Source organism: Engystomops pustulosus, chromosome 2 (assembly GCF_040894005.1).
Source record: "Engystomops pustulosus chromosome 2, aEngPut4.maternal, whole genome shotgun sequence".
NCBI classification, from domain to species: Eukaryota; Metazoa; Chordata; class Amphibia; order Anura; family Leptodactylidae; genus Engystomops; species Engystomops pustulosus.
This window is the reverse complement of record NC_092412.1, coordinates 87388900-87414726: the sequence shown is the minus strand read 5'-3', so window position 1 is coordinate 87414726 and position 25827 is coordinate 87388900. Positions and strand designations below refer to the sequence as shown.

Genomic DNA, 25827 nt, shown 5'->3' with positions numbered 1-25827 from the left:
TAAATAATGCTCCCTATTTCTCCCCTCTAACATTAACCTCAAAGAGCTGAACTTGATGTCCCCGATATTGTAATGCAAAAGTCCTGAAAGCAAGTCTACAAATCTGTATGAGCAGTGTAACCAAAGCACAGTGTTCTCACGTGTGCTACATGTGTTGCATAAACCATGTTAAACATGGGAAAGCTATGTGAGCACTGTCAGCTTTTAGCACTTGTGCAGTGTATAGTGAGGTGTATTCAGCCATATTGGTGAAGTGACACTGATGATATCTCTATATGTTTGCTGAATATCTGTAGACAACTGTCCTGGAACGTGTCTTGGTCATGTTGCAGGAACATCAGCATGGACCAGTGGTCAGCTTCACTGGGTACAATCTCCTATGTCAGCTCTGATGATGTGCTGCTGCAGCAGAAATCTGTCTAGAGACACGATTTCCTGACAGAGGCTAAAACTAAAATCTCATTAAAAAGAATCAGAAGTCCAGCCAAAGAGAAAATTTATAGCCAATCAACCTACTTGCTAAACCTTAGGAAGATACATTTTAGTGTAAATGCACGCTGTGTCGAAGTGCTTGGTATGGGGATCGGAGGGCTGTCCTACAGCCTGGAAGGTCTCCAGCAGGTGATGTGTGCAAGAAATATGGAGGGAGAGGCTGAGAAACTGGTTCTGCCTGGGGCAACCCCTTAGTGTCCGTAATATATGCCCCTGGGTAATGGATGGGGAGCCTGTGGTGGTGATACAGCCGTATTCAGGGACCGGACTGACGTAACGTTGTGCAAAATAACTCACAGTTCTTTATTGGAACAACTGCAGGCAACGGGCCAAAACGATCTTGAAACAGATGCCGGATTACTGGAGTGATCATGGAGAGAGTCCTCAAGGATAGGTCCACCAGCCTGGAAGTAAATGCAGGCTGGGATGCAGCTGTGTCCAGATGTGGATGCTGCAGCTTGTCCTGGGATTACCTGTGTGTCTGCGCCAGTGGTGCACAGACACCGTCTATGGTCACTAAGTGTGTTCTGAAAGATGTGCTCTCTAGGAGAGCTGTGGTCAGAGCATGTGCTCCAAGACCTCTCTGGTAAGAGAGCTGGGTTCCAAGAGGACTTGCCCCTTCCTGTCCAGGGGTTTTGTTAACTCCTGGCCAGGTGGTGGCTCACTCTCCAATCACACTCCAGTTCACATAAAGGAATACATTTGGATGCCATATCACACAACTTAATCCTTGCCTGTATAGGCAGCAACTACAGCTGCTGATGCCTAAGAATGACTGCATTATCCCTAAGGCGAGTTGGCTCACCTGCTGGAGAGATACAGGAAAAGGGCCTCATTCGCAACACTTCTCTACCCATGCATTGGCAGGGGTGTTGCGTAAACAGGAACATTAACGCCTTCCAGACATTTGACGTAATAGTACTGCATGGTGGGAGGTGTGTTTCCACATTTTGCAGTATTATTATTATTATTATGTTAAGCTTCTGGCACTAGCTTCTAAACTGAGCCGGCACCAGAAGCTGAGGGTGTCGACTATATATTATATCTGACACCCGCATCTAACACCTGGGATTGGTCATGCGTGTAAGGGGCATCTCAGCTGAATCGTAACCCCCCCCCCCCCCCCCCTCCATCGTAGCCATGAGTTCTGCTAGTGCCCGGGGCTGTGCGTTCCTCTTCCTAGAGCTGGGTCCTGCTTCCTAGCAGCGCCCGGCTGTAACACACTGAGCATGCGCATCTGTATTACACTGTGCTATATGAACGACAATCAGAGCATTGCTTGTTCAAGCCAACCCGTTAGAAAGTAAAAAAAAAAAGTTAAACACACTCGAGGAGAAATTCCGGCTAACACGTTTCGACGCTAAGCGTCTTAGTCTGGTTATGACCAAGACACTTAATGTCGAAAACGTGTTAACCGGAATTTCTCCTTGTGTTATATTGTGCTATTACCCAATAAAGAACATATGTTTGGCAAAGACTCTACGTGGGACTCCTATTTTGCAGTGCTGGTTCGTACAATTTTTGGATTCTGTTACCGGTCGGCTGTGGATTATCTTCCGCGCACCAGAAGGATCCCAGGAGTTGGAGTGCCGTTTTAGGTCCCGTGGTGGGGTGAGCTGGTGTTTTTTATTTGTCTACACATTGTAGTTCAAATATTCATGTATATCTTTTATATAAAAGGAAGCATCATCCTAATTGTAGTGACCTATAGAATAAAGATAATATAGTATTTTTAGTGTACGACCCTCCAAAAGATACAAAAAGTAATCCAAAATTGACGATTTTCTTTTCCATTCAAGACATTCAAGAGTTAATAAAATCTCTTCAATAAGCTACAGACCTACTAAAATGAAGTATTTGTAAAGTGCATCTCATGTCGCAAAAAATAAGCCATTGTACTGTATGTCCAAATTGCCAAAATAAATAAAAAAATATCTTAGTTAAGGTTCTTTGAAAAAATGGGCCATGAAGGGCCAGGAAGGGGAAAAGTAGTTTAAGTTTTAAGGGGTTACAAGAATAACTGTCTTAAAAGTTTTTTGTTTTTTTTTTGACAGGTTATAGGGCAGGCAATTTAAAGCCCTTCTGGATTAGTTATCTGAATCTTGCTCCTTGCATTCCTATACAGCAGTATATCCTGCTATCAGCCTCTGACATGAACATGGTCATTTTGGAGCCGCTAGTATGACTAAAAGATGGAAATAAAGACAGCTTATGCAAGTCCTCAACTCTTCCTCAATGAATTGTGAATGAAAAATGTCCTGATGTGACACTTCTCTGTTCATGGCATTTAAGCCCATTTCAAGAGGATCATTCATTGATGATTTTTTTTTTTTTTTTTTTTAACAACCTAGTGACTTTATTTTTTACTATGGGCTCCATGGAGTGCGAAAATGGAGTTTACTCACCTCACTCCCATGCAGTGACGCCTGCTAGAGCCTGCAACCAAAGACTGTACAATGGCATCACTGCTGAGCCCAGGAGTAATGGGCAACAACTTATCCCGCTCCAATTAACAACCCCTGCAACATTCAATCTAACATTGAGGCATCAAGATTTTCAGTTTTATTTTATCCTTAAAACTTGTCCTCACGTCTTTTTCATCAGTTTATTGTATCAGTTATTGCCAGCCAAAACCAGATATAGAGACTGTACAGAGCTAAAGTATAATGCAAAGATTTGTAACGGGCTCTTAATGAAAACTTGTGAAATCCCAATTGCTCTGGAATGCTCCTATTAAATTTTCTAGGCTAAAATATTAACTTATCCATAGGATAGGAGCTAAAATATTCAGCACCTGCCAAAAAACTGCTGTAGTCAGCCATTTGAATTTTGAGGACCTATACATCTGGTCTTTTGCATGTTTTGTGGCTAGCTGGGAAGCCAGCTGCTGAAATGGGAGTTGTAAAATGAAGCAGGTGTACTCACCTTTCCCCAGTGTGGTCGCCTTTACCTTTGATTCCCAATAATGCATTGAGCCTTGTGAGAAGCAGGGAGCAAGGACCACGCTGATGGGTGCCATTGGGAAACCATGACAGGTAAGCATGCCTTATTTTACACATCGCCCCTGACCAGTACTAGGTTGCTTGTCAGTGGAGTCTGGAATACACCTTCAAATATGTTGTGACTTGATGGTATGTGGGGAAGTTGTAATATAGCAGCTATCAGGGTCACGTATGGAATTGTTAGAATTTGTATAAGAGTTACACAAACAAATCCAATCTGGAAGTGATTATTTCTGCAGTTTTTTTTTTTTAAAAGCCATACACCAAGGGACTGGGTAATGATATTCTTAAAATATGATAGATATCTAGTGATAAAGACATTTTATTCCATTCAAAAGCATAATTTTTCTTTTTATTATTATTGTTCAAGTAGCATTTCAGCATTATAGTGGATTCACTGAGAAAATGACTGCAGCTCAGACATCTTATTTGCAAAAACTAATGTGGGTACAAAAGGCACCAAAGGATTAGAGAAGTTCCTCCAAAAGAAGCACCACACCAGACTTTCTCATTTTGACAATCCGGTAAGGGAACAGTTTACATCTTCTTTAGACCTTCAGCCGGTAACACACATGGTGTTTTTACATTGCATTTTTGATTCACATTATAACACACCAGTTTTGCTTCTTGGAGTTTTCAAATAGGATTCTTGATTAAGTGACTTTAATGTTTTGGTTTTTAAAAATCTGCATTTGCGAGGTGCATTTTTCAGACTGCGTTTCAAAACCCAGACCACAAATGCAACCATGCAGAAACAGCAGGGGGAAGAAGGACTTCAAACAAGAACCCAGAAAAAAAACAAAAACACACAACGCAGTGTACAAATCCCAAGAGACAGATGTATTCAATTAAAGCACATCAAGCAGTCTGTTTTGAAAAGGAAAAGGCACCCGAACACTAAACAAAACCCATGCAGCTTTCCAATGCGTTCAAAAAACGCCACCAAATGCCACGTGTCACCAACCTTCACTTTTGAGCCAAAACCAGGTGTGGCACAAGTTTGTTCCTTATACATTCCCACTGTATATGCAGTGGAAAGACTTGCACTTATTTTGCCAACCGGGTGTGGCAGAAAAAACAACTGAAGGAAATAACTGAACGCCTAACAGACGTGTGAACTGAGCCCTGACCATTCAGGAAACTGCTGCAGTTTGTAATATGTAACTGCTCCATGTTCCGGGGCACATTTGACAAATGTCAAATTACCGAGACCCCCACCAAACAGCAAGTTAAGCCTAACTGAACACCCCTTTAAGTGGCATGAAGGTCTGTTTGTTTTTTTTCAACATATAAATATCCACTTTTCACTATATACACATACATTGGGGGGAATTTAACAATGCGTCTCAGGTTCCGATGCAGCACAAGACTAAAAGTAGGTCTAAAGTAGAAACCGATAGATGGTCTAAAATATGCGCCAGAATTTTGAACGCACTAATAATTTCCCACAAGCCACAACAAGTGGGGAAAGTGCCAAAAAAAGTCCAAAACCCTTTGATAACTGTGGTGCATTTTAGACTGTGTTTTTGGCACAAAAACCACCAGAATTGTGGCGCAAGTGCGTTTATAAATCCCCCCACCCATTATGTTGCACAAAGGCATAGATGTGCCACCAGGCGCACACATTTCGAGCACTCTGTGCCACACAGCACTGCCCCTTTACCTGGCAGATGGACACAGGGGATGTCAATAATTCAGTGCAAATGCTAGTGGAAAAGTGAGACATTTTACATTGTTCTGCAAATAAGCAAGCAGAGGACATAATTTTGGTTTAAAATAACGGATGTAGAAAATCATAATCATCAGAGTTATCAAACATAACATGATAACTAGCGCCGCTCATTACAGGTTTGACACTTTCCCAATACCTTAAGACGTCATTACTTCAGACATTTATTTTATACCATAATAATTGTGCTCACTTAAAGAATTTGTTGTTGCCACAATGTCTCCGTGTACAACACCCATAAAAGACTGGGTGCACACCATATACTCATCTTTTTTGGCACTTAAATTGCACATGGCATTCCTGCCATCTGAAGTTTCTAGCTTCCTGATCAAACAAAAATATAAATCTTCAATATAATACATGAACAGAAAGACTACAATTCAAAGGCAACTTCCCATCTGCTGCTTCAGATCTTCCTTAAGAAAAACACATGGAGTTACAGTGTGTGCAAGTGTCTGAATGAGCCAAATACGGGAGAGGGGAATGCAGCTACTTTCAAAAAGTTGTACAAGTAGCGATGCCTTCATAAAGTCTTCATACTGTCACTGTAATAGAATTTGGTATCTCATAAATCCTCAGATTGGAATGGTCTCTTTTTGGAGATTATTCCTGAATTATGGAGGGAAGGAAAATAAATTAGTATTTCTTCCTCTATAAACAAACACTTTCATATGCAGATATTGGGAAGAAGAAAACTAGCAAAACACCCAATTCAAGTCTTTCATACGCATAAAATAAAAATGTTATCCTGACAATGTATTCCAACAAGTCATTGTCTGGTGGACTTTACTGCACGTGACTGGAAGCCTGCACAGCAGTCATTCCAACCAATCTCCTGGGAAAGTTGTACAGCTCTGTAACAAAACATTTTATTTTACTTCTTAGCAAGGTGCTTAAGAGTGCCACCACTTTAGTCTCTAGTTGAAGTGGAATTTGAAATTGAAAGGTCCTGTTGAGCCAAACGAATCGAATCCCTGCCACTGGTTCCATCCACGATGGAAGTGTGAGCCACCCCCTCCTTGCTGACTCTCTGGATCCAAAGGATCTTCACCTGCATCAAATCGACTTCTCTTTTCTTAAGGGAAAAAAAAAAAAAACACAGCAATATTAAAAGGAGAAATTTATACTTTTGTGTTCACCATCCCTGAAAATGAGCAATTGTAAAATTCCCTGTACTATAATGATGTCAACTTGAATAACTGCCAAATGCCAATCAACTTTTGGTTGGGAAAGTCATGTGAATGGCTGGTTAAATGGGGTTTTCGAGAAATAAAATAAGTTATTTATACAAGTCCTCATGTGAACAAACAGCAGACATCCAGGGCGCAAATTATAGAGACTGCTTGTACTATATTAATGTGTAGGTCAATTGTGATAATTGCAGGTCAGAACAATTTTACAATTGCTCAGGGTTAGAGAACACAAGTCTTATTTTCCTTCTTGTGTTTGCAACTCTTTTCTATGGATAGTGCGAGAGCGGACTTCGCGTGATGATTGTTTGCAGACCAAGATTGAACAGGTGTGCATAGATTGATGGGGTCCTAACACCATCATCAGAATATCAATGCTGTTTTGACCATGCCTTCTTAAGCCTGTGACATCTATGGTCTAGTTACCGGTCAGTGCCATTCAAAATGTTATAGAAAGCATAACCTATTCATTTACGGCTCATGAAGCACTGCACCGTAAGGAGACCACATTGCTCAGATGAAATCATGGCGACTCCAATAATGGGAGTTCTAGGTCTTAGGTTTTACTTGTATTAGATTAGACATGCTACCGGCATGTTAAATTACATACTATGCATAATAAAACTTCCATGTTTAAATCATTTTTCTCGCTTACAAATAATGTTTTAAAAATTCTAAAAATACCCTGTCCTGTTAAATTACCAGTTCAATAATGTTGATGCGTGGATTATGATACAACATTGGCAGGAAGAAAGCAAGGTTACCTGGATCTGTTAAGACTTCTTTGGCAGATGCAATGTCAATGAATTTCTTCTCTGCTCTTTTTTTTTCTTCCGCGTCTTGGAAGTTATCTGGGTGCCATTGCTGTGCCAGCTTTCTGTAAGCTTTTATGATTTCCTGTTTCTTGGCATTCCTGTATGTTACCATGAAAAAGCAAGTGTGAAACAGTTTTCCTATTAATAAAGTTATCTCCCGGATAGCAACAATAAGGCAATGAAAGATTTCCAATGCTCTGCATGTTATCAGAACAAGATGGAAATAATATGCCAGTCACCGACTGCACAACCATGTGGAAGCATAAATGACAATCTATTCAGAATACTACAATTTTAGCGCTAAAAACCTTGAAATGATAAAACTTACTCTTTATCTTTAGCTTCCCCTATCACAAACATATTTTCTTATTCTGTTTGCCATATTAATGTGGTGTAGACATTTTATACAACACTTTGCCCCCATGGCCATGATCACCACCTAGGGCAATAAACAAGATTGCATCTTACTCTTGACACAAACATTTTATGGCTTCTTTATCCATTTTGGTTTGAAAGGGACCCCTGGTCCATCCTATCCTTGCAAGTTGTTGTAACCAGACAACAACATTGTGTATCATTAGTGATATATCATGAGTTAATAATTGGAAAAATATTTTAAGAAGGTAGATAACAAAAAGACCCCTTTCGTTTTCAGAGATGAAAATATGAAAAGAGGAACTTTCACCACCTCCAAGTCTTTGCATCCTTTAATACGTGCCTCTTCATGGATTCTGGCATAGTTGGAATTTTCACTCCATCCCCCACAGTTGCCAATAATAAGTATAATTATTTTCAGATTTCTACTGACAGAAAGACAGAGTCAGACTTTGCTCCAACGCCCATCTGATCTTTAGGCTACCGCCTTAAGCACTGTGGTCAGTCAATGAAATTTGGTCAGGGCATTGTCTGGAATTCATGGACCGACCACAGTCATGTGGCTGTAGCGGGTCATATGGACTGAAGGAGGAAGCCCGACACTGCTAGGATTAAAGAAAGCGGCTATATATACAGGCATGGAGTGATATGGAACGATGGGTAGTAGAAAGAAAATTTCAAATGCACCAGAATTGGAGGAGTAACACATCTTTAAAGATGCACACCGATGGGGTGGTGAACATGGTGCAAGGTCCTCTTTTGAAAGAAACAGGGCGGCATCACATGGAATGAGGAAAAAAAGCTATTGGCCGACTATTGTGGAGTATGGTGGTGGCTGTCTATAAAGATAGGTGCTTTCAAATATATTCTACTTCCTGCAAAACTAGTCCAAACTATGATGTTGCAGCAGTTTTGCTATCGCCCTCATCCCAGTAAATCAATAGGACATTTTTGAAGACCTGTTATCTGCCTGGAAGATAGTGGAGTACATACCTTTTTACCCCCAGAATCTTATAGTAATCCCTTTTTTGTGACTGCTTGAGGAGCCTTTGTGCTTTTTCTAGGCCTTCTCTTATCTGTTTGTCATTCTCACTGCTTTGCTGTGCCGTTTCATAATCCCGAATAGCTGTAAAAATACACACAGAGAATGGTAAGAACACTTAATACATCTCCCTATGTCATATCAGCAGCAGAGAAATATTAAAGCAAGTAAAGCATTAGCAGCTCCAGCTGAGTGTCGGAAGCCGCACGTGCAGAACCCCTCCTGTGATAACAGATGTAGCTGATGTTATCAGGCAAGAGGTACCAAATATCATACTGATAGAAGTCTACCAAATATAGCATAGCTTTTATACATTATGCTCTTCAAGAAATAATTAAAAAATTTATTGATATACATCCTCAATATGTGCCAGTATTTTGTAGTCTATGTGACATGTAACCAGTATTTCTACACAGTCCTCGACTTCTATTTTAGGCCTACAACTCCAAGGTGTCTTAAGCAAGACAAAGTATTTGCATCAGATGATTTCCAAGCAGATGTTCCCTCTCACCAAGTGTTACATTTGTCTTTTGTGCCGTTTCCCAGCAAGACAGCAGGAGGTGCCAACCAATTTATATTACTTAGACACTTGACAGCTCAGTGCAAATCTGTCCCAAAGTATTACATGAATACATGAATCTGCAAACATTACTTTGGAAGTGCTGGGGAAAAAAAAAAAAAAACAGTTGGGAAAAAAAAAAATACAAAATTCTGGCAAGTAGAAGATTGTCCTACATGCTGAAGTAACATCAGCATATATCAGTGTCAAACTTTAGCTTTCCTGGGAGGCTTCAGATGATATCTATAAATACTTTTTATTTCCAACCAACAAGTGGCTTGACAAACTTCAAAAAAAAAAAAAAAAAAAAACGATTTGCCATCAGGTGTAGATAAGCAGATGCTGTTGCTGACATTTAGCACTTTGTCAAAACACTCAGCGTACCTGCTGCTGACAAGTTAATATACTGTCCAGTAACTTATAAGCGGAGTAGGGATCCACAACTTCATTTTTACATGGGAGAAGTAATGGAAGAATAAAAGAGCATAGATATGTCATTTTACATATGGAAACGATTCGAATTCTACAGTCTGAATGTTTTCAAATGTTCCCAGAGACCTTTGAAGTTCCCACCCCCCACCACTTCCTTTTAAATGCAAGCTGCAGTTCTGTACCTCACAAAACTATAAGCTGAATTGGGCAGTTGACCACACGGTTCTGAAAAAAAATCCATGCCTGTGTGTGAGGTCATAGAAATACGGTACATTGAGGCACGTGCTAACAAGCATTGTTTAGAAAGTGATTGTTTAAGGAGGGGGAGCGGGGCAGGAGGAAAGAGCCAGAAAATTGCCTGAATCAGAAGTCAAAGTAAAATGTAAGAAAAATTTCAATGTTGAGTCTTGGAAAAGTTAATTTAATGTAACTGTCTGCTCCAATATCAGGGCTTATCATTTTGCACAGTGCAGTAGGATAGACCCTTGCGGCCCCCAAGCAGTTAATTGGACACCATGTGCTCGGGATCAATCCAGAAACCAGGGACCATACTAATCCGTTGCTTTTAGCAGTTTTAATGCAATCGAAAATAAAGACAAGAATATTTTTCATGGACCTCTGAATTGCCAGATTCCGGTTTCTTTTGCCTTACAGTTTTCATTGGTTCAAAAAAACAAAAAACAAAAAAACACATCATATATTCTGCCCAATACCCGATATGATCATTTACAATCTGAGAACTGTGCTGTTGCATTTATCTGGTCTCCAGAAGTAGCATAAAAAATAAAAAATCCTGTAATAACTCACCATTTTGAGAGGTTATTTCTGCGAGAATAATCTTAAGGTGGCATAAATCTTTTCTTATGCTGAATTACACACCTATCGGTATTTCTCAAATCAGAGAGCGGACGCTGGGTGCTAAACTGGGCGCCCCCCATATAAACATCTTGTTGACTTGATTTAGTGACGGAGGAGAGGACATATATCAGCCACAGCCAGTGTGACTCCTTTAGCGGGAACTTATTGTGCGGACTGATAATATTAAGCTTTTACCTGCTGACAGGATGAACAATATACACTTATATAGAGAAGTTACATCCTTGTCAGCAACGTTACCAGAAAATATTAGACATGGCTTGCAAACAGGCAGAAGAAAAAGGCTGAAAGCCAAATAAAGATCCATTATGCACAAATACGATTTGGCATTATGCACACAAATCCCCAGGAGTAAGCCAGTCACAATTTTCCTAACGAGAATCAATCAGCTTAAAATTCAAATGTCAATACGACATCTTTCACATTAGCATATGAAGGCTGCGAGATTTAACCTTTTCATACAACATCAAGGACCAGGTCTCTGGAGGCTGTCAGGATCAGTACAGCAACTTTACAACACAGACAAACATGGATGAGAGGTCCTTATATCAGTCGTTAACAAAAAACCTGCCAGCATAAGCCTCGAGGTGTGCTACACACTTACATCAGCACTCATGATGCTCATGTCAAAAGATGATTTAATACAATTACAATAGCTCACGTAAAAGCCAGGGCTTCCCCTTTAATAGAGGTAACTACATGGTGAAACGTCTGTATACGTAGATAACATGGTGCCGCTTGTATTGGACTCTGCCAATACACATTTTCTAGGAAGAAACTGCAGGACTGCCTTGAAGAAAATAATGGATCAGACTGGTTATGTTGCCTCCAGTGGCAAATAACCCCATTGGCCCCTGATTAGTTAGCAGCAATTGTCAGCCTTCTCAGCTTACAATATCCCAACCCTGCCTACTTATGTTGGCTCTCCTTGCTGCCAAATTTGTACTTAAGGGGTATTCCCATCAGGGCATTCACATTTAATTCAATTCATTTTCCATATGTAAACATTTCTTCAATTGGAGGTTATAAAAAATGTTCCTGTGTGAAAATAATTTCTCATAAATGTATCCATGTTATCCCTTAGAAACTAGATAGCTTCCTCGGGTACGACCACCTCACATTTTGGCAGCGTTGGCCAGACACGCTCTATTGAGTCCTGCCTGACCACATGGATTCAGGGATCACCACAGGACGGATGTGGGTCATACAGTAACTCCCAGACATTTCATATACAAAAACCTTTTGTTTCTTTGTGCAATCCCTCCAGCAGAGGTGGCCGTATCTGAGGAAGCCATCTCATTTCTATGGGACAACATGGCAACATTTATGGGAAATTATCTTTACCCAGGTTCAATTTTTTTTAAATAACATCGAATTTAAAAAATGTTTTTATATGGCAAATGAATTCAATTAAATGTAAATGGCCAGATGGGAATACCCCTTTAAATACAACATAAAGGCCACTTTAAGTTCCCAATCTGCCTCTAACCAATGCCAGCTGTTCACTTTTTCTTACTCCCTGGAAAGAAAATACAAATTATGACAAGCAACTTACATGGCACAAAACTACATAATTCTATAAACAGGTGCACGTCCACCTAATGAGCCAAGAGCCTATGGACACACATGCTCAGTCATGCTTCTCACAGCAAGGTCTCTGTATATAGAGATTCTACATTCACTGCAGCCAAAAGAAATATCACTGCTGGCCGTAAGGAAAAAGGGACCACTAGCACTCAGCTCATTAGGTGAACATTACATTGTGCCATATTATGCAAGGTCACGTCTCTTTTTAATAAAATATTAATACGTTTATTAGTAAGGTGATGGAAACAGAAAAAAAAAAATATATATATTGCATGAAACCAGAGAAGGTACCTTCTTCATACATTTCTTCTTGAATGTAAGCTTCTGCCCGGTCCTTTAGTACATTCACATTATTTGGTTCTCTCTGTAGGAATTCGGAGCACTCCTGAATGGCTTCTGTAGGCTTCTGATTCTGAAATGCAAGTATGTTATATGTTTTTACATATTTAGTGTAGTACAGCAGAAAGCATTGAATACATAAATAATCTCTTAATGGGGAAAACAGTTTCCAAAAAAATTAAATTAACCCTCAACACACAAAAAAAAAAAGGAATCCCAAATATTACAAAATGTTAACTATTCACTTTACGCCATCATAAAAGTCTATTTTTCAAAGTGTGCTTGTTGTATTCGACTGTATAAACAGCAAAATGACTCCCAAACACACAAAGATTGGATGGTAAACCACATTATGTCAGTTACTCAATATTAAATTAACAGTTACAGCACCATACAGCGCATACAGAAGCAGATGTCAGGTCTTATTGAAGCACTAGAATCCTGCAGTCGTCTGTCAACACTGTTTAGAAAAAGAGAAGGGAAGACTAGATGGCGAGTGTCAGCAGGAGAATGTGACAGATAAGCGGTTACATAAGAAACAGACGTGTCAAGCAGACAGGAATGGAGGAGAAGATGAGCAGGTATAATGAAAGGATATCTGCACCATTACCCTTGGTCATAAAGGTAGAGAAAAAATGGCTACATTGTCCATGAACGTAGAAGAGGAAAAAGGTTTAGAACTGGGCAACACTGAGCATAGCAAAGGGTTGCAAACTAATTTATAGAAACTTTACCTTACAAAAGGTGAGCTACAGTCACAATCTAGCCAACCTCTAACCATGCCAGGTTCTTCCATCTAGCAACATCAAGTACTGTCAGTGGGCCATTTAAAGGTCCCATGGTCAGCTCATAAAAGAGATGATTAAGTGGTCCCATTTGTTCCCCATGGGTGAACAGGGGTCTTTGGCTAGGACTGTAGTACAGGTCAGCAAAGCTGTGGATTATTGAGCCTTCTTAAATGAAAACCTACCTATTAAGGTATATCTGATAGTAAGTTCCTAGAAACGTTCTAAGCCATAAGCTACTTTTACTTGTTGAAATAATAATACTTCACGCCCCAGTAGTCTCTGCCAAAATTAGTATATTAGGTAGCTCAAGTGCAGCTTAATCTTAGAAAGTGTTTTAGGATTAGGTAAAAATTGATAAGGGCATGGAACATTACTAGGAACCTACCATCAGACCTTAATAGGCAGATCTCTGAATGTTGAACGGTGTTTCTCAGTTTATAGGGAACTGTAGATATTCGTGTTTAAAAAGTGAAAATTAAGGGTGCGATTTTTTTTATATAAAAACACTTTAACATATCTCCAGCTCCCTGGCACTGAGAAACAGAAAGTCAGATTCATATGAAAAGTGAGATTCTAGGTGCCACACATAGGATAACTAAGGGTGTTGATTTTTTTTTTAGCTCAGTTGTCCATAAGTTAGTTCAGCATTGTTAAGCAGATTAGGAAGTCAAAACAGCGAGGATCTTTTTATTTTAATGAATTAACCCCACCAGGTTTTCTGTGTAAGTGAAGTATGGTCACTTAATGGGGGATTCACTTACTTTAGAGTAACAGTGACACAGACGTTCCTGGACCAATGCAGCATAGGCAGGGACATTTGGCTCAGTTTTCAAAACTGATCCATATTTATCAATGGCATCTTCATACCTAAAAAAAAGAATTACAAAATGTAAGTAAATATCAAAAAGTAAACATCTAATAATCTTATATAAGCATTGCAGTAAAACCAATTCCTTGATGATTTGTACATCTCCAATGCACCATATACCATCCTACTCCTTTACTAGTCTACATATATGAACATATTTCTATAAAATAATTTGCTTAATTGCCTTCAAAAATAAGTTACACGACATATAAATCATCATGCGGGTCAAACTTTTGAGGAGGATTTTTTGCAACTGCATGTTGAAAAAAAATTCTGGCAGTGCATTTTTCCACCATTATACAGAAATGTGCACAGTGCAAAGATCTGCAGAGTCTGAACATAACGTTATAACATTTACAGGACTTTTATGCCACAAGTTTTACCTTCCCTCCTGAATAAATTCTTCGGCAGTCTGAATCTGCTTGTTCAGCTTCTTTACTTGTTTATAATGTGAAAAGCAATCCTTGTGATCCGGATCAAGTTTCAGACATTCACGGATTTCACTGCAAATTAAAAATATATACCAGTATTATGTATACACTGTAGCAATAAAAATGTTGATAAATGCTGAAAACAATAGTCAAACTAAGAGAATTTAGCATGTTCAGAATTATCATCTAAATGACTGGTTTTACCCACCTGAGTGACATCTCATGGTCCCCCAACTGGTAATATATACGGCTGACTTTGTAGAATGCCGCTGTATTATCACTCCTCAGTTTAGAGGCAGCTTTCAGGTCACTGATGGCTTTCCCAGGCTCTCCCTGATTGATGTAGCATTCTGCCCTAACCTCTCGAATTTCTGCATCCCACACACAAGTCTCAAAGGAAAGGAGAAATGCATTATTCACCTATGCAGAATGAAGGTAATATCTCAAAGCACATCTAAGACAAATATATGCACCATACTGAAAGAAACAAACTGCAGCCTCTTAAGAAAATATTGAGGCATAAACAAAACACAACAATTCTTAGAGTTTCTCCATTACGGCACATAAAACACTCAGAGGGAGATTTATCAACCATTACTGCTGGAGACAAGAAGATCAGAGCCATTATGGCGGCATGTATACGACGGCATTTAAACACTCAGCACCGGCTGATCACAGGTGTTAGAGAGGCCCCGTCATACATCCGTAACGACACTGACGTATAGATCAGTCTCATACCATTATGGGGTCTTCCAGAGACAAAGAAAAATAACATACATATAAGCATTGATGGACACATACCTCCAGGACCACATTTAGCAAGCTTTCGGCAGTTGTGTAATCTTTTATGTTGTAGGCTTCCATTCCTTGGGAACGCATGCGTTGAATCTCATCGGACTTAATCAGTTGAGATGTGGCTTCTTTTTCCTCTTGATCACTTGGGTTTGAGTTTAGCTTTAAGTAAACAGCAAGATGTATGGTTATTTTACAGGAAATACAATCATTTTGTAAAATAGGCAGAATGGTTACAAATTAGTGATGACAATAACCGGTGATAAAAATAAAATAAAGGACATTGGGTAACTGTTACGTAGATGCTTAGAAAAGGAGAAATCTTACAAGTGATTCCACACACACTAGTGTAGAGACCCACTAAAGAGGTTAGTGCGCTTAAAGAATCTGATCAAAATATAATTAAGAACCTTGAGGGTGATTTATTAATTAAAACCTTTTCACAACAGATAATGGTGCTCATTTACTAAGGGTCTGAACACCGCACTTTCGTCGGGTTTCCCAAATATTTCCGATTTGTGCCGAAATTCCCCGGGATTTTGGCGCACGCGATCAGACTGTGGCGCATTGGCGCCGGCTCTCACGCGACAGAAATTGAGGGCGTGGCTATCGGACAACCCGGATTCTGAAAAACCGCGGAATTTAAAAAAGAATTTGTGTTGCAAGATCAGCACTTACATGCACTGGGACAAAGAAGGTGAACTCCGTCAGACCTCGGCGCAGCAGAGACACCTGCTGGATATCGGGTGCACGGACCTTAGTGAATCCCGGAAGACCCGAATCAGCGTCGGACAACGTGCCGTGGGATCGCGACTGGACCGGGTAAGTAAATGTGCCCCCAATGTGTGCTCCATATTAGTCAGAAATCATATTTGCTAGAAGGCTAATCTGTCTACACATAAGATGGCAGATACACCAACAAAGCAGATACACTGCTATATATCTTATACAGGGCTGAATTTGGTGGCCGATGCTGAATGATAAATTGTCTGTACTATTTTGCTGACTAATCTTTACAATGTCTTTTAGTTGGTTTTACATCCTGCAATGCTAATTTTGCGCAAGTCATTTCAACTTTGGCCGGGCCTACTTTCACTGAAACCACCCCCCTTTTCATGGAGCCCACATTCCTTTATAGTACACGTTGTAAAATGTCTAAAAAAAGTAGCAAAACTATGCAAGGTATCAGTAGTATAGGTTCCCATCATGGTGTATTCACACATTTTTTCAACATTATTATTTCTAAAAATAATTTCAGTAACATTTTTCAGCATTAAAAAAAACAGTAGCACCAATGTGACAGACAAGTAACATAAGAAAATATGTATGTACCAGTGTACATGTACATACTGCATGTGATTTTAATGAAACATTTCACAGTGAAGGGTCTTTAGATGTAGACATCTATAATCCTTTTTCAACACTTGACAAACACTACGGCAACATTTTTCGGAAAAATAACAGGCAACGTCTTTACTTTTACTGCAAGATAATAATGAAGATTTTTCTGAAGTTCCAGAGAACTTGGTGGCAAAACTGAGGAAGCGGTAATGGTAGTCATATAACCCGTCACCAAGCATTCCCAGGATCAGTCACAAGACACGGCGGAGGAGAATTTTTTTACAACTTGAAAAGGATTATAGTCATGGAAGGATCATTAAACCTCCATACTTTTATTATCGATGTCATACATATCATTCCATAATGAAATTTTATACAAAAGCACATAAAGAAATCATTGTGTTATGGCCATGTATACATAGAGTATACTTTGTAATACCATGCATTTGATCTTTCAGGTATTTTATACTGACTTGTAATATTTGGCCAGATTTCTCATAGTGTTTCTCAGCAATGACTGACAGCATACGGTAAAAAGGACATCCAGGGAGTTGTTGGCACCAGAGACGACCCTGTGCTAAACTTCAAAGTAGAAAGAATCCTTCTGCCGCCAGGAGCTTAGATGTGATACCTGGGTGAGGAAGAGCCCGTTATGCCGATGGCGCTTCATAAACCAGTGCCACTCAAAGCCAACTTGAAACAGAATGCTTAAAATATTCTTGAGGTTCAACAGCAAAATCTTTCAGTAGATGGTCATCTTATTGTTCAATAACACAAGTGAAAAACAAGAGACTCCAAAATATTATATATATGTAAAATAATCTAAAACTTGGATTCCTTATTCGGGGGATGTTAGGTCATGTCCGTACAAATAAACATACAAGTAAATGTTCCTCCGAATTCCAAAACAGTGGCGGCACAAACTTCTTCCATTAAAATGTCATTCATTATTTATGATAGATATTTCCCAAATATGTTGGTTTCATAGTCCTGAGGGAATATAGCAAGTAATAAAAGAAATACAACAATAAGAGAATCATTTGGTATTCAACGCTCTCTCATAAATACAAATTTTTAACAGCAACTATAATTGGATTTGTTACTACTGTATAGCTTATAGAGACCTCTTATCACTACAGGTCACAGGACAGAAGAGATTTATCAGACTACAGCTTATCACTAGGGCTCGCACTGCAGATTATTGTACTGACAAATGGAATATGCCATCTTGTGTTGTGGTGCCATCTGCTGCAAATTACTGCAATTACACCATGAGAGGAGGCTGTTAAAAAAAAAAAAAAAAAAAAAAAAAATACACATCTTTCAGTGTGCCCATGCATAATGGAATTTACACGCCTCAAAACTGATAATCATAGCAGATATCAGTAAAAAAAAAGACCTGAAATAATGAAAAATTGGGAAGACTGGGGAGACAAAACAGAACAACAACATAATGTAATACATATATCTGCAATTTGGAAATCAGATATGCTATGGCCTTTCGCAAAGATCCATACATTTTACATGGTTTTTGCTTTACAGCCGTAAGATACACGGGCCCATACTTTCGTCCTCTGCATTACATTTGTTGGCACAGCACAGGGCACATGTTTTTTTTTTTTTTTTAAAGGTAAATCCATCAGTTGTGCCATGTATGCCTGATACATTTCATTTCTTAAATACCTGCAAATTAAGGCAACCTATTTACTACTCTGAACAGTGCATGTACGTGGCGTTCTTTACAAAGTCTATGGGAAGTGACATCTGGTTCTCATTCCCTTGGAGGAATTACTCAGCGGAAAGCTTCACTTTACAACTCAAGAGCACTCTAACAAGTAAGTAATGGATGCAGTGCAGAGAAACTTTATGCATGCAAAACTTCTTTTGGAGCACTGAATCTTTTACTTACATAGAACCAGCTTGTTTCACTAACAATGGGCCCAGGGAAAGCCCATTTAAAATACTATTTCAATGTTTGTCCCATGATAGGAGTTTCTTTTGATATCCCTGGTCTCTTTTTAGTTCTCTTAAATGAGCAAGTGTATGTGTGCAAATAGAGATTGCTTCTCCTCCAGAAGAGAGAAAACCATTTGCATCCAGCCAAATCTTATGGAGAATACACTGGTAAAACTCCCTATAGGTGGGTTCACATTGGCATGTCCATATCCAAAAACACATAAATCACTGAACCACAGATGTGAAAAACACCACCAGTGTGAAATATTTTATCCTCACTACAAGGATGTGCGACTTGGGTTCAATCTGGTCTATTCAACTAACCATGCGTAGTGACCAGATGTTGGATTCTTTTCAGTGGAAAGATGGCATCTCTCCAAATAGCAAATCCAAAATGTGAAATCACACAAATCCTTCCTCACCCTGTCGTAACCCATGCTAAAGAACAGCACAGGTACCACTTAAAAGGACAAAAGGGGGGGGGGGGGTGAGATGGGATGTTTTCCCCCCAATTGGGGTATTGTTTGTGTTGTTTTGTTTTCTTTAAAAAAAAAAAAAAAAACACAAAAAGTGGTACAACCCAATGGAAACCTTCACTCGCTGACAAAAAAAAAAAAAAAAAAAAAAAAAATGGAAAAATGTATCATGTCCATATTGTTTGTTAAGGTAAAGCAGACCAACAAAACAGATCCCATGCAACTGATCAATTCACAACTGGATAGCCTTCTCCTCAATCATGTGCCAATGGCACAGCCACAAGCTTATCCAGTCACTCTGTAATAAAAGTACTAAGACAAAGTTGAAGAGAAAAAAAAAGAAAAGAACGGGTGATGCAAGAAGACATTTTCGTGCTGCCTGTTCTCATTCCATGTAATTGTCTAGTGATTTACCTCCTCCTCTCTCCGTGTCACTTTTGATCTGGTGACATTCAGCGGGTCTGGGAAGAACGGCCCTGTGACCTAAATGTTTTACAAGACACTCAGCCCACGCCTAACAGGGACATGTTTAATGGACTATTTTAAAGTTAAGATATTGAATTTTCCCCATGGTAATTACTTGTTTTGAAGTCTTTGGTGATCTTTCTCTCGGTCGTGGCGGGCACATAGACTGCTCTTTTTAATCTAACTTTCACTCCTCAATAATGCTTTACAGAAAACAGCAATATGACTGCCAGGAAGGCCAAGGGACACTTCATTCTTCCATTGTTTATTTTCTTGACAACATACCAGATAGACAATAACCATTAAATGATTAACCATTAGTAAAACAGACAATATAAAGTTATATTGTCACATGAAAGAAACTTCTACAACTTCCCCGGAGTTTATAACAGAGCAGAGTGGCAGTAATACATTACTAGTTTTCAAAGGAAGTCTAAAGCATAGCCCCCATATGTTCAAGAAACGCTTCAACACATTATAGAGCCTGTTGCAATGATGCTCTGAATGGAGCAGACGGCCACACATGACCATCCTGCTCCATTCATCTCTTGGAGCTGATGGAGATTGCCAAGTGCGGCACTAGGCATTTTCCATTGGCTCCACTGAGATGTATGGAGCAGAATGGTCATACTCGGCCATCTACTTCATTTCTCTCCCGGGGCAAGGTATGTGGGACCCCATCGGACCCCTCTTTCTTTTATCATCACCGAGACCCCCACCAATCTGCAAGTTAGACCCAATCCACAGGATGGGGCCTAACTTGTATTTGTGGGAAAACACATTTAAGTACTGAATAAACAGAAAAGAGATTAATTTGGTGATGTATTGAGCTTGGCAGTTATGTCATTAATATATGTTGACCCTCTTTATTGTCGAAAGACAAAGTTGTATAATAAACAATATAAAACAGTGCAAAACAAGAACATAGAAAAAGAAAAACACAAAGTATGATATAATATGATAGAGTGCAGCGTACCGGGAATTTAACATAATTCCAAGATAAGTTGTACAATGAGGGTTATGTTAAGACATGTGGCAAGGTATCGGCATACAGGGCAAAACATAGATATGCAGAGCCGTCCACAAATTAAGGCACGTTTAGTGTGCGCAACAAGGAGAATGGACGATAAAGGGGAGAACAAAAAGAACTAGACGTGCATTGCCCATAGCATAGTTGTTACTATCATACACTGCTTCCGCCCCAGTTGTAAAGGAAACCATGAAGGGGGAGCTCCATGGGTTGTATTCTGATACCCGTTCCTTAAGCCTTATGTTAACTAGCAAAAACACGAACCGAACCAATATAATGAATATTCCACAAACATACCGCACTTCACATGGGGTCACACAACAGGGGGGAAGGCGGGGAAGCAGGGGAAGGGATAAGTCATTAATATAGATAGGAAAGAGGAGGAACTTTAACTAGCAGACATACGGGCTGATGAAGAAACACAAAATGTAACTTTTTTTATCATAGTGCCTTATCAAGAAAAGTTACACAACTGAAAGGAAGAAATATATCATGATCCCATTATCTTAACCACCATCTTACTGCTGTATGACAATATACTACTCGGTGAGACGCTGTTAATTGTGACAGTATATAAAGACAGCGGCTCATTTAGACCAACAATTGTGTGTCAAAAAATAAATTTACCACTAAAAAAAAAAATAATAATAATAAATATAATAAAATAATAACATTAAATACAAAAATAAAAATTTTTGCATTTTTTCCTTTACCATTAAAACGTGATTGGATTGTGGCGCATCAGCACCGGCTTGCATGCGACAGAAATCGGGGGCGTGGCCGGACAACCCAACGGATTCGGACGAACGAAGTTGTGTCGCAAGATCAAGCACTTACATGCACCAGGAAGAAGAAGGTTAACTCCGACGGATCTCAGCGCGGAAGCAACACATGCAGGAAATTGGACGCACGACCTTAGTGAATCATTGCAGACCCGAATCCTCGTTGGACAACGCACCGCGGGATCGCGACATGACCGGGCAAGTAAATTGCCCCATTGTATCCATTTATTGCATAAAACTATAGTCTAATTTGTCCTTACATTTTTAAATGAATATACATAATTTTCTATATGGGATTTTAATAGTTATTTGCAGTTAAATTAGCCAATTGCTATAACAAAAAAAAAAAAAAAAAAAAAGGGCCCGGTAAGGAAGGGGGTAAAACACCGGTAACAAAATGGTTTTAAAGGCCTTAATCACAATCACAGTTTATCATTCGAGATCTCTCTCTAATCTTCTGAATCTGAAGGAAAATTAAATTGTTGGAGGCAAGCTAAGGCAAAAAGCTCAAATTCAAAATAGACCCCTTCTTTGGAGGACAGTTGGACAGGCACACTAATTCAGTGAAGTTACATGGCTTGTTTATGTCATGTTGAGATGATTGCTCTTGCAATATTAGAATTAGATATTTCAAAATCTATTTAAGTGAATGCAGCTAGCACATAACCCGTGGACAGGTGCTGTGCTGCTTTTGGAAGACCACTGCCATAAGTTCCACTCTAGGCAACCCTAACTGGTGTTTCACAACAAACTTACCACTCTTTTAAAGTCCTCTTCAGCTTCATCCAATTTTCCTTGTTTCAGCAGTAACTGTCCTCTCTGTAATCTTGCCTGGAAAAAAATAAATAAATAAATCACACTTAAACTTACTTTTTTTTTTTGTTTGTTTTAAGATCCATATTTGGGCATAAAACAGATGTGATGGATTGATGCATACACTGTCCATCCATCAGCAATATGCAAAAGATGTGAGCATTGTCTTACATGGATTACCAAATAAAATGTCACCAATGGGGGACAAAAGGATTTACATGATGACAAACCTCCCCTAGCAAGTGATTTAATAGGAAAGAAGATAATCAGCAGGTGGAGATATATCTATCTATAAAAGTATATGAAAATAAATTATACCCAGACCAGAACTGTTTAAAAAAGTCCATAGAATTTACTGCAGTGATACAGTATGTATGTACAGGCAGTCCCCAGGTTACGTACAAGATTGGTTCCATAGGTTTGTTCTTAAGTTGAATTCTTATTATTAAGTCAAAACTGTATATTTTATCATTGTAGTTGCAGACAAAATTTTATTTTGCCCCACTGAATTGAAATTTCAAATTTTTTTTTGCTGTAATGGGACCAAGAATTATCAATAAAGCTTCATTACAGACACCTGATTACCTCATTACAGCTGATCATCGCAGTCTGGGACTAAAGTTAAGCATTCAGAGAGCTTCACCAAAGGTCACAGTGGGCAGAGGGGTCCGTCTTTAACTAGGGGTCGTCTGTAAGTCGGATGTCCTTAAGTAGGAGACCGCCTGTACTTATTGGGGGACATTTAACAGGCTTGTATGCCAGTTTTCTGGCGTACAAGCCCAAAAATAACCGCAGTCTCCACTAATTGGATGAATTCAGGGCTTGAAGGACCCTGTTCTCATGATTGATGGGAGGGGGGGGGTCCCAGCAGTTAGCGTTCTGTGCTGTGAAAAGGGTACATAGAGGCAGAAGCTCTTGAATAAGCTTTTGTGAACTTGCTCAGACACTACTGGAACTGTGCAACTTAAAGGGAACCCGTCACCACTATTTTCACAAATACAGGTAGTGACAGGTCCCTATAGAGCTCTAGTAACTATCTGACACCCTGCTTGTAGCTAAAAATGATTCCCCTGTGATTCCCATATATTCATCTTTATAGTTTTACCTGGTAACTAAGCATGGCTACAGCGAGTCCAGGTGGGCGTCGCCTCCTCGGGCCGAATCCAGCAGCACCTCTACATCCCTATTGCTGTATGCTGCTATAATGTCATGTGACCAGGGTGACATCATCGCAGGTCCTATAGCTTTTGTAGCATTAGGAACTGTACACTAAGCATATATGTCATGAAATCACAGCATATTGTATCACATGAACTCACAGCAGCCTGCATGGAGAGGCGTAGAAGTCCATGGAGACTGCTGTGATTGTTTTATGTGGTCAGATATGTACATGGGGTATAGTTTTCATATTAAAGGACACCTGTCATCAGGTCTGTGTCACTTGTCCTGTCACCTCTACCTGTTGGAGCAGCTCACAAGGATCCCATCCCAGCCTTTATCTAGTTATTTCATACATTATTCATTGTAAAATCATTTATTCTTTATCATGTAAATGAGGCTGGTCACATGGTCAGAGGCAGTGATGTCACCCCTGTTACCTCTCCCCTCTCCTCCCCCTGCTCATGTCTGTGTGTAATGTATAGTAAAGCATGGCTAGTGTGTGCTGTATCTGCTGACATGCTGCATCCTCCTAATATACAGGTGAGAGACACAGACATCAGCTACACATGAATCTGACATGTTCTGCTGTAACATGGCTGCATGGAGCTGCTGTATCTCTCCTAAACACACACACATGCACACACAGGCTGCAGGGGGCGTGGCCACCAGCACCAGGAAGCACATCATTATACAGCCTCACACCATTATACAAGCTGTCAATCGTGCACTGGGGGTGTGGCTGTACCTCCCACTCATGAATAGAGTGGACAGCTTGAATATGCTAATGCTTCATTGGACATTTCACAGGTCATTTGCATACAGCTTTAGGACCTCATTGCTTAGGTTTACAGGCATGTAGAGGGACAATGAAGGGATAGAGGCAATGCTCTCTAATGGCAGTTTATGAAAATATATTTAGTTTAGGGGGTTATTTTGCATGACGGGTTCTCTTTAAGTAGCTTAAGGACATTTGATGATGTCATACTGGTCACATGACATTAGGCCACACCCCCTCGACTCGCTCCAAAGATACCAGGCAAGATTATAACTCTGATTTTATGGGGATATGAGGGAAACTACTTTTACTTACAAGCAGGATGTCAGATAGTTACTAGAGCTCTATAGGAACCTGCCACTACCTGCATTTGTGAAAATAGTGGTGACGGGTTCCCTTTAAAGGGGTGTTCCCCAATTTCCTAATGGGTGGGGGTCAAACATCTGGAACCCTCACCCCTAAACCTTTTAACCAATTTTTATTGATATTCCATCAAGGTTACACCCTTATACCCTTTCTTTTGCATAAATATTTGAGCTTGACAGTTATACCATAATATAATCTGACAAATGGTTCCCCTTCAGTAAAATAGTGGTAAACTGTATTACACAACAGATTCGGGGTCAATTACGGAGACTGCCAATTAAGGTCACCTTTCAGGCGGAATTAGGAACCTGCCTGTGTTAGGTGGTGTCCAAATCTAATTATACAACACACAGTAACCAACGTAAATAAAGGAAAAAATATAAACTATATGGAACAATATAGTCTTTATTAATGCAAATACAGAAATATAAAAATGGCACAACAATGAAAGAAGATTAAAAACAAGAAAGCAATGCATGTAACCATAGAATAAGTGTATAAGACAATGTAGATTAACAGTGTAGAGGTAATGAGGACATCGGCAGACAGGGAAGCAATAGTGAGTGGCACAAAGTAACTGTGCAACAATGCAAAATACAAGTCTAAGCCATAATTACCATACCACAACTGAGAACATGCAGTGCATATTTTTTCCTTTATTTACGTTGGTAACTGTGTGTTGTATGGTATTTTGAGCGGGGATAATGCATATGTGCACTACTTGTATTGCCCATATCCCCTAACTCTATACTATAATAGTATCAAATCTAATTATAGTCACCTTCACTTGAAATTTCTGTTTCGTATATTAAGAGGTTTTAAACATCCGAACATTTTTTTTCTGCCCTGCGGTTTAGCTTTTACCTACCGATGTGAAATCTGGTTTCAGCTCAATCACTCGACTTAGATCAGGAATTGCGGCTTTTGATTTGCCCATGGCCAGGTACGCTGTAGCTCTTCTGTAGTATGCCAGGTAGTTATCCGGATCACCATCTAAAAGAAAAGAGGGAAACACTGAGCTGGCATCACACAATATATTGTAAAGAAGGTCCTAATATCTCATTATAGACTGTGATCAGATGTGTGAGAGATACTACAGAATATGTAAAGGAAGACTTCATGTAAGAGTAGAGGGATACAACTAGATGTAAAGGCACGCTTTACTGGTAAAAAGTAAAAACATACATCCATCTGCCCATTCTATCATCTGAATTACTGGAATATCAGTACACTGTGGTCTACATACAAATTCTCTCCAAAGTGGTCATTTAATCTAGCAATGGCTAACACAGAAGACCAAGAAAGTGTATTTTGAGCCAAGGATGTATGGACAGAGCATATTCAA

General features: G+C 39.5%; 1 protein-coding gene across 1 annotated transcript in view; it reads right to left on the bottom strand.

Annotated features, from left to right (window-relative positions):
• Positions 1-3800: 3800 nt before the first annotated feature.
• DNAJC3 (DnaJ heat shock protein family (Hsp40) member C3) overlaps positions 3801-25827 on the bottom strand; it is a 28557-nt gene continuing 6530 nt past the window's right edge. The window contains exons 3-12 of the mRNA XM_072135437.1: positions 25351-25475; positions 22124-22198; positions 15327-15479; positions 14734-14915; positions 14478-14597; positions 13988-14093; positions 12391-12511; positions 8597-8729; positions 7178-7326; positions 3801-6298 (exon numbers count right to left, since the gene is read on the bottom strand). Coding sequence (XP_071991538.1) covers positions 6141-6298; positions 7178-7326; positions 8597-8729; positions 12391-12511; positions 13988-14093; positions 14478-14597; positions 14734-14915; positions 15327-15479; positions 22124-22198; positions 25351-25475 — 1322 coding nt within the window. The 3' untranslated portion in view covers positions 3801-6140. The remainder of the gene's footprint in view (positions 6299-7177; positions 7327-8596; positions 8730-12390; positions 12512-13987; positions 14094-14477; positions 14598-14733; positions 14916-15326; positions 15480-22123; positions 22199-25350; positions 25476-25827) is intronic.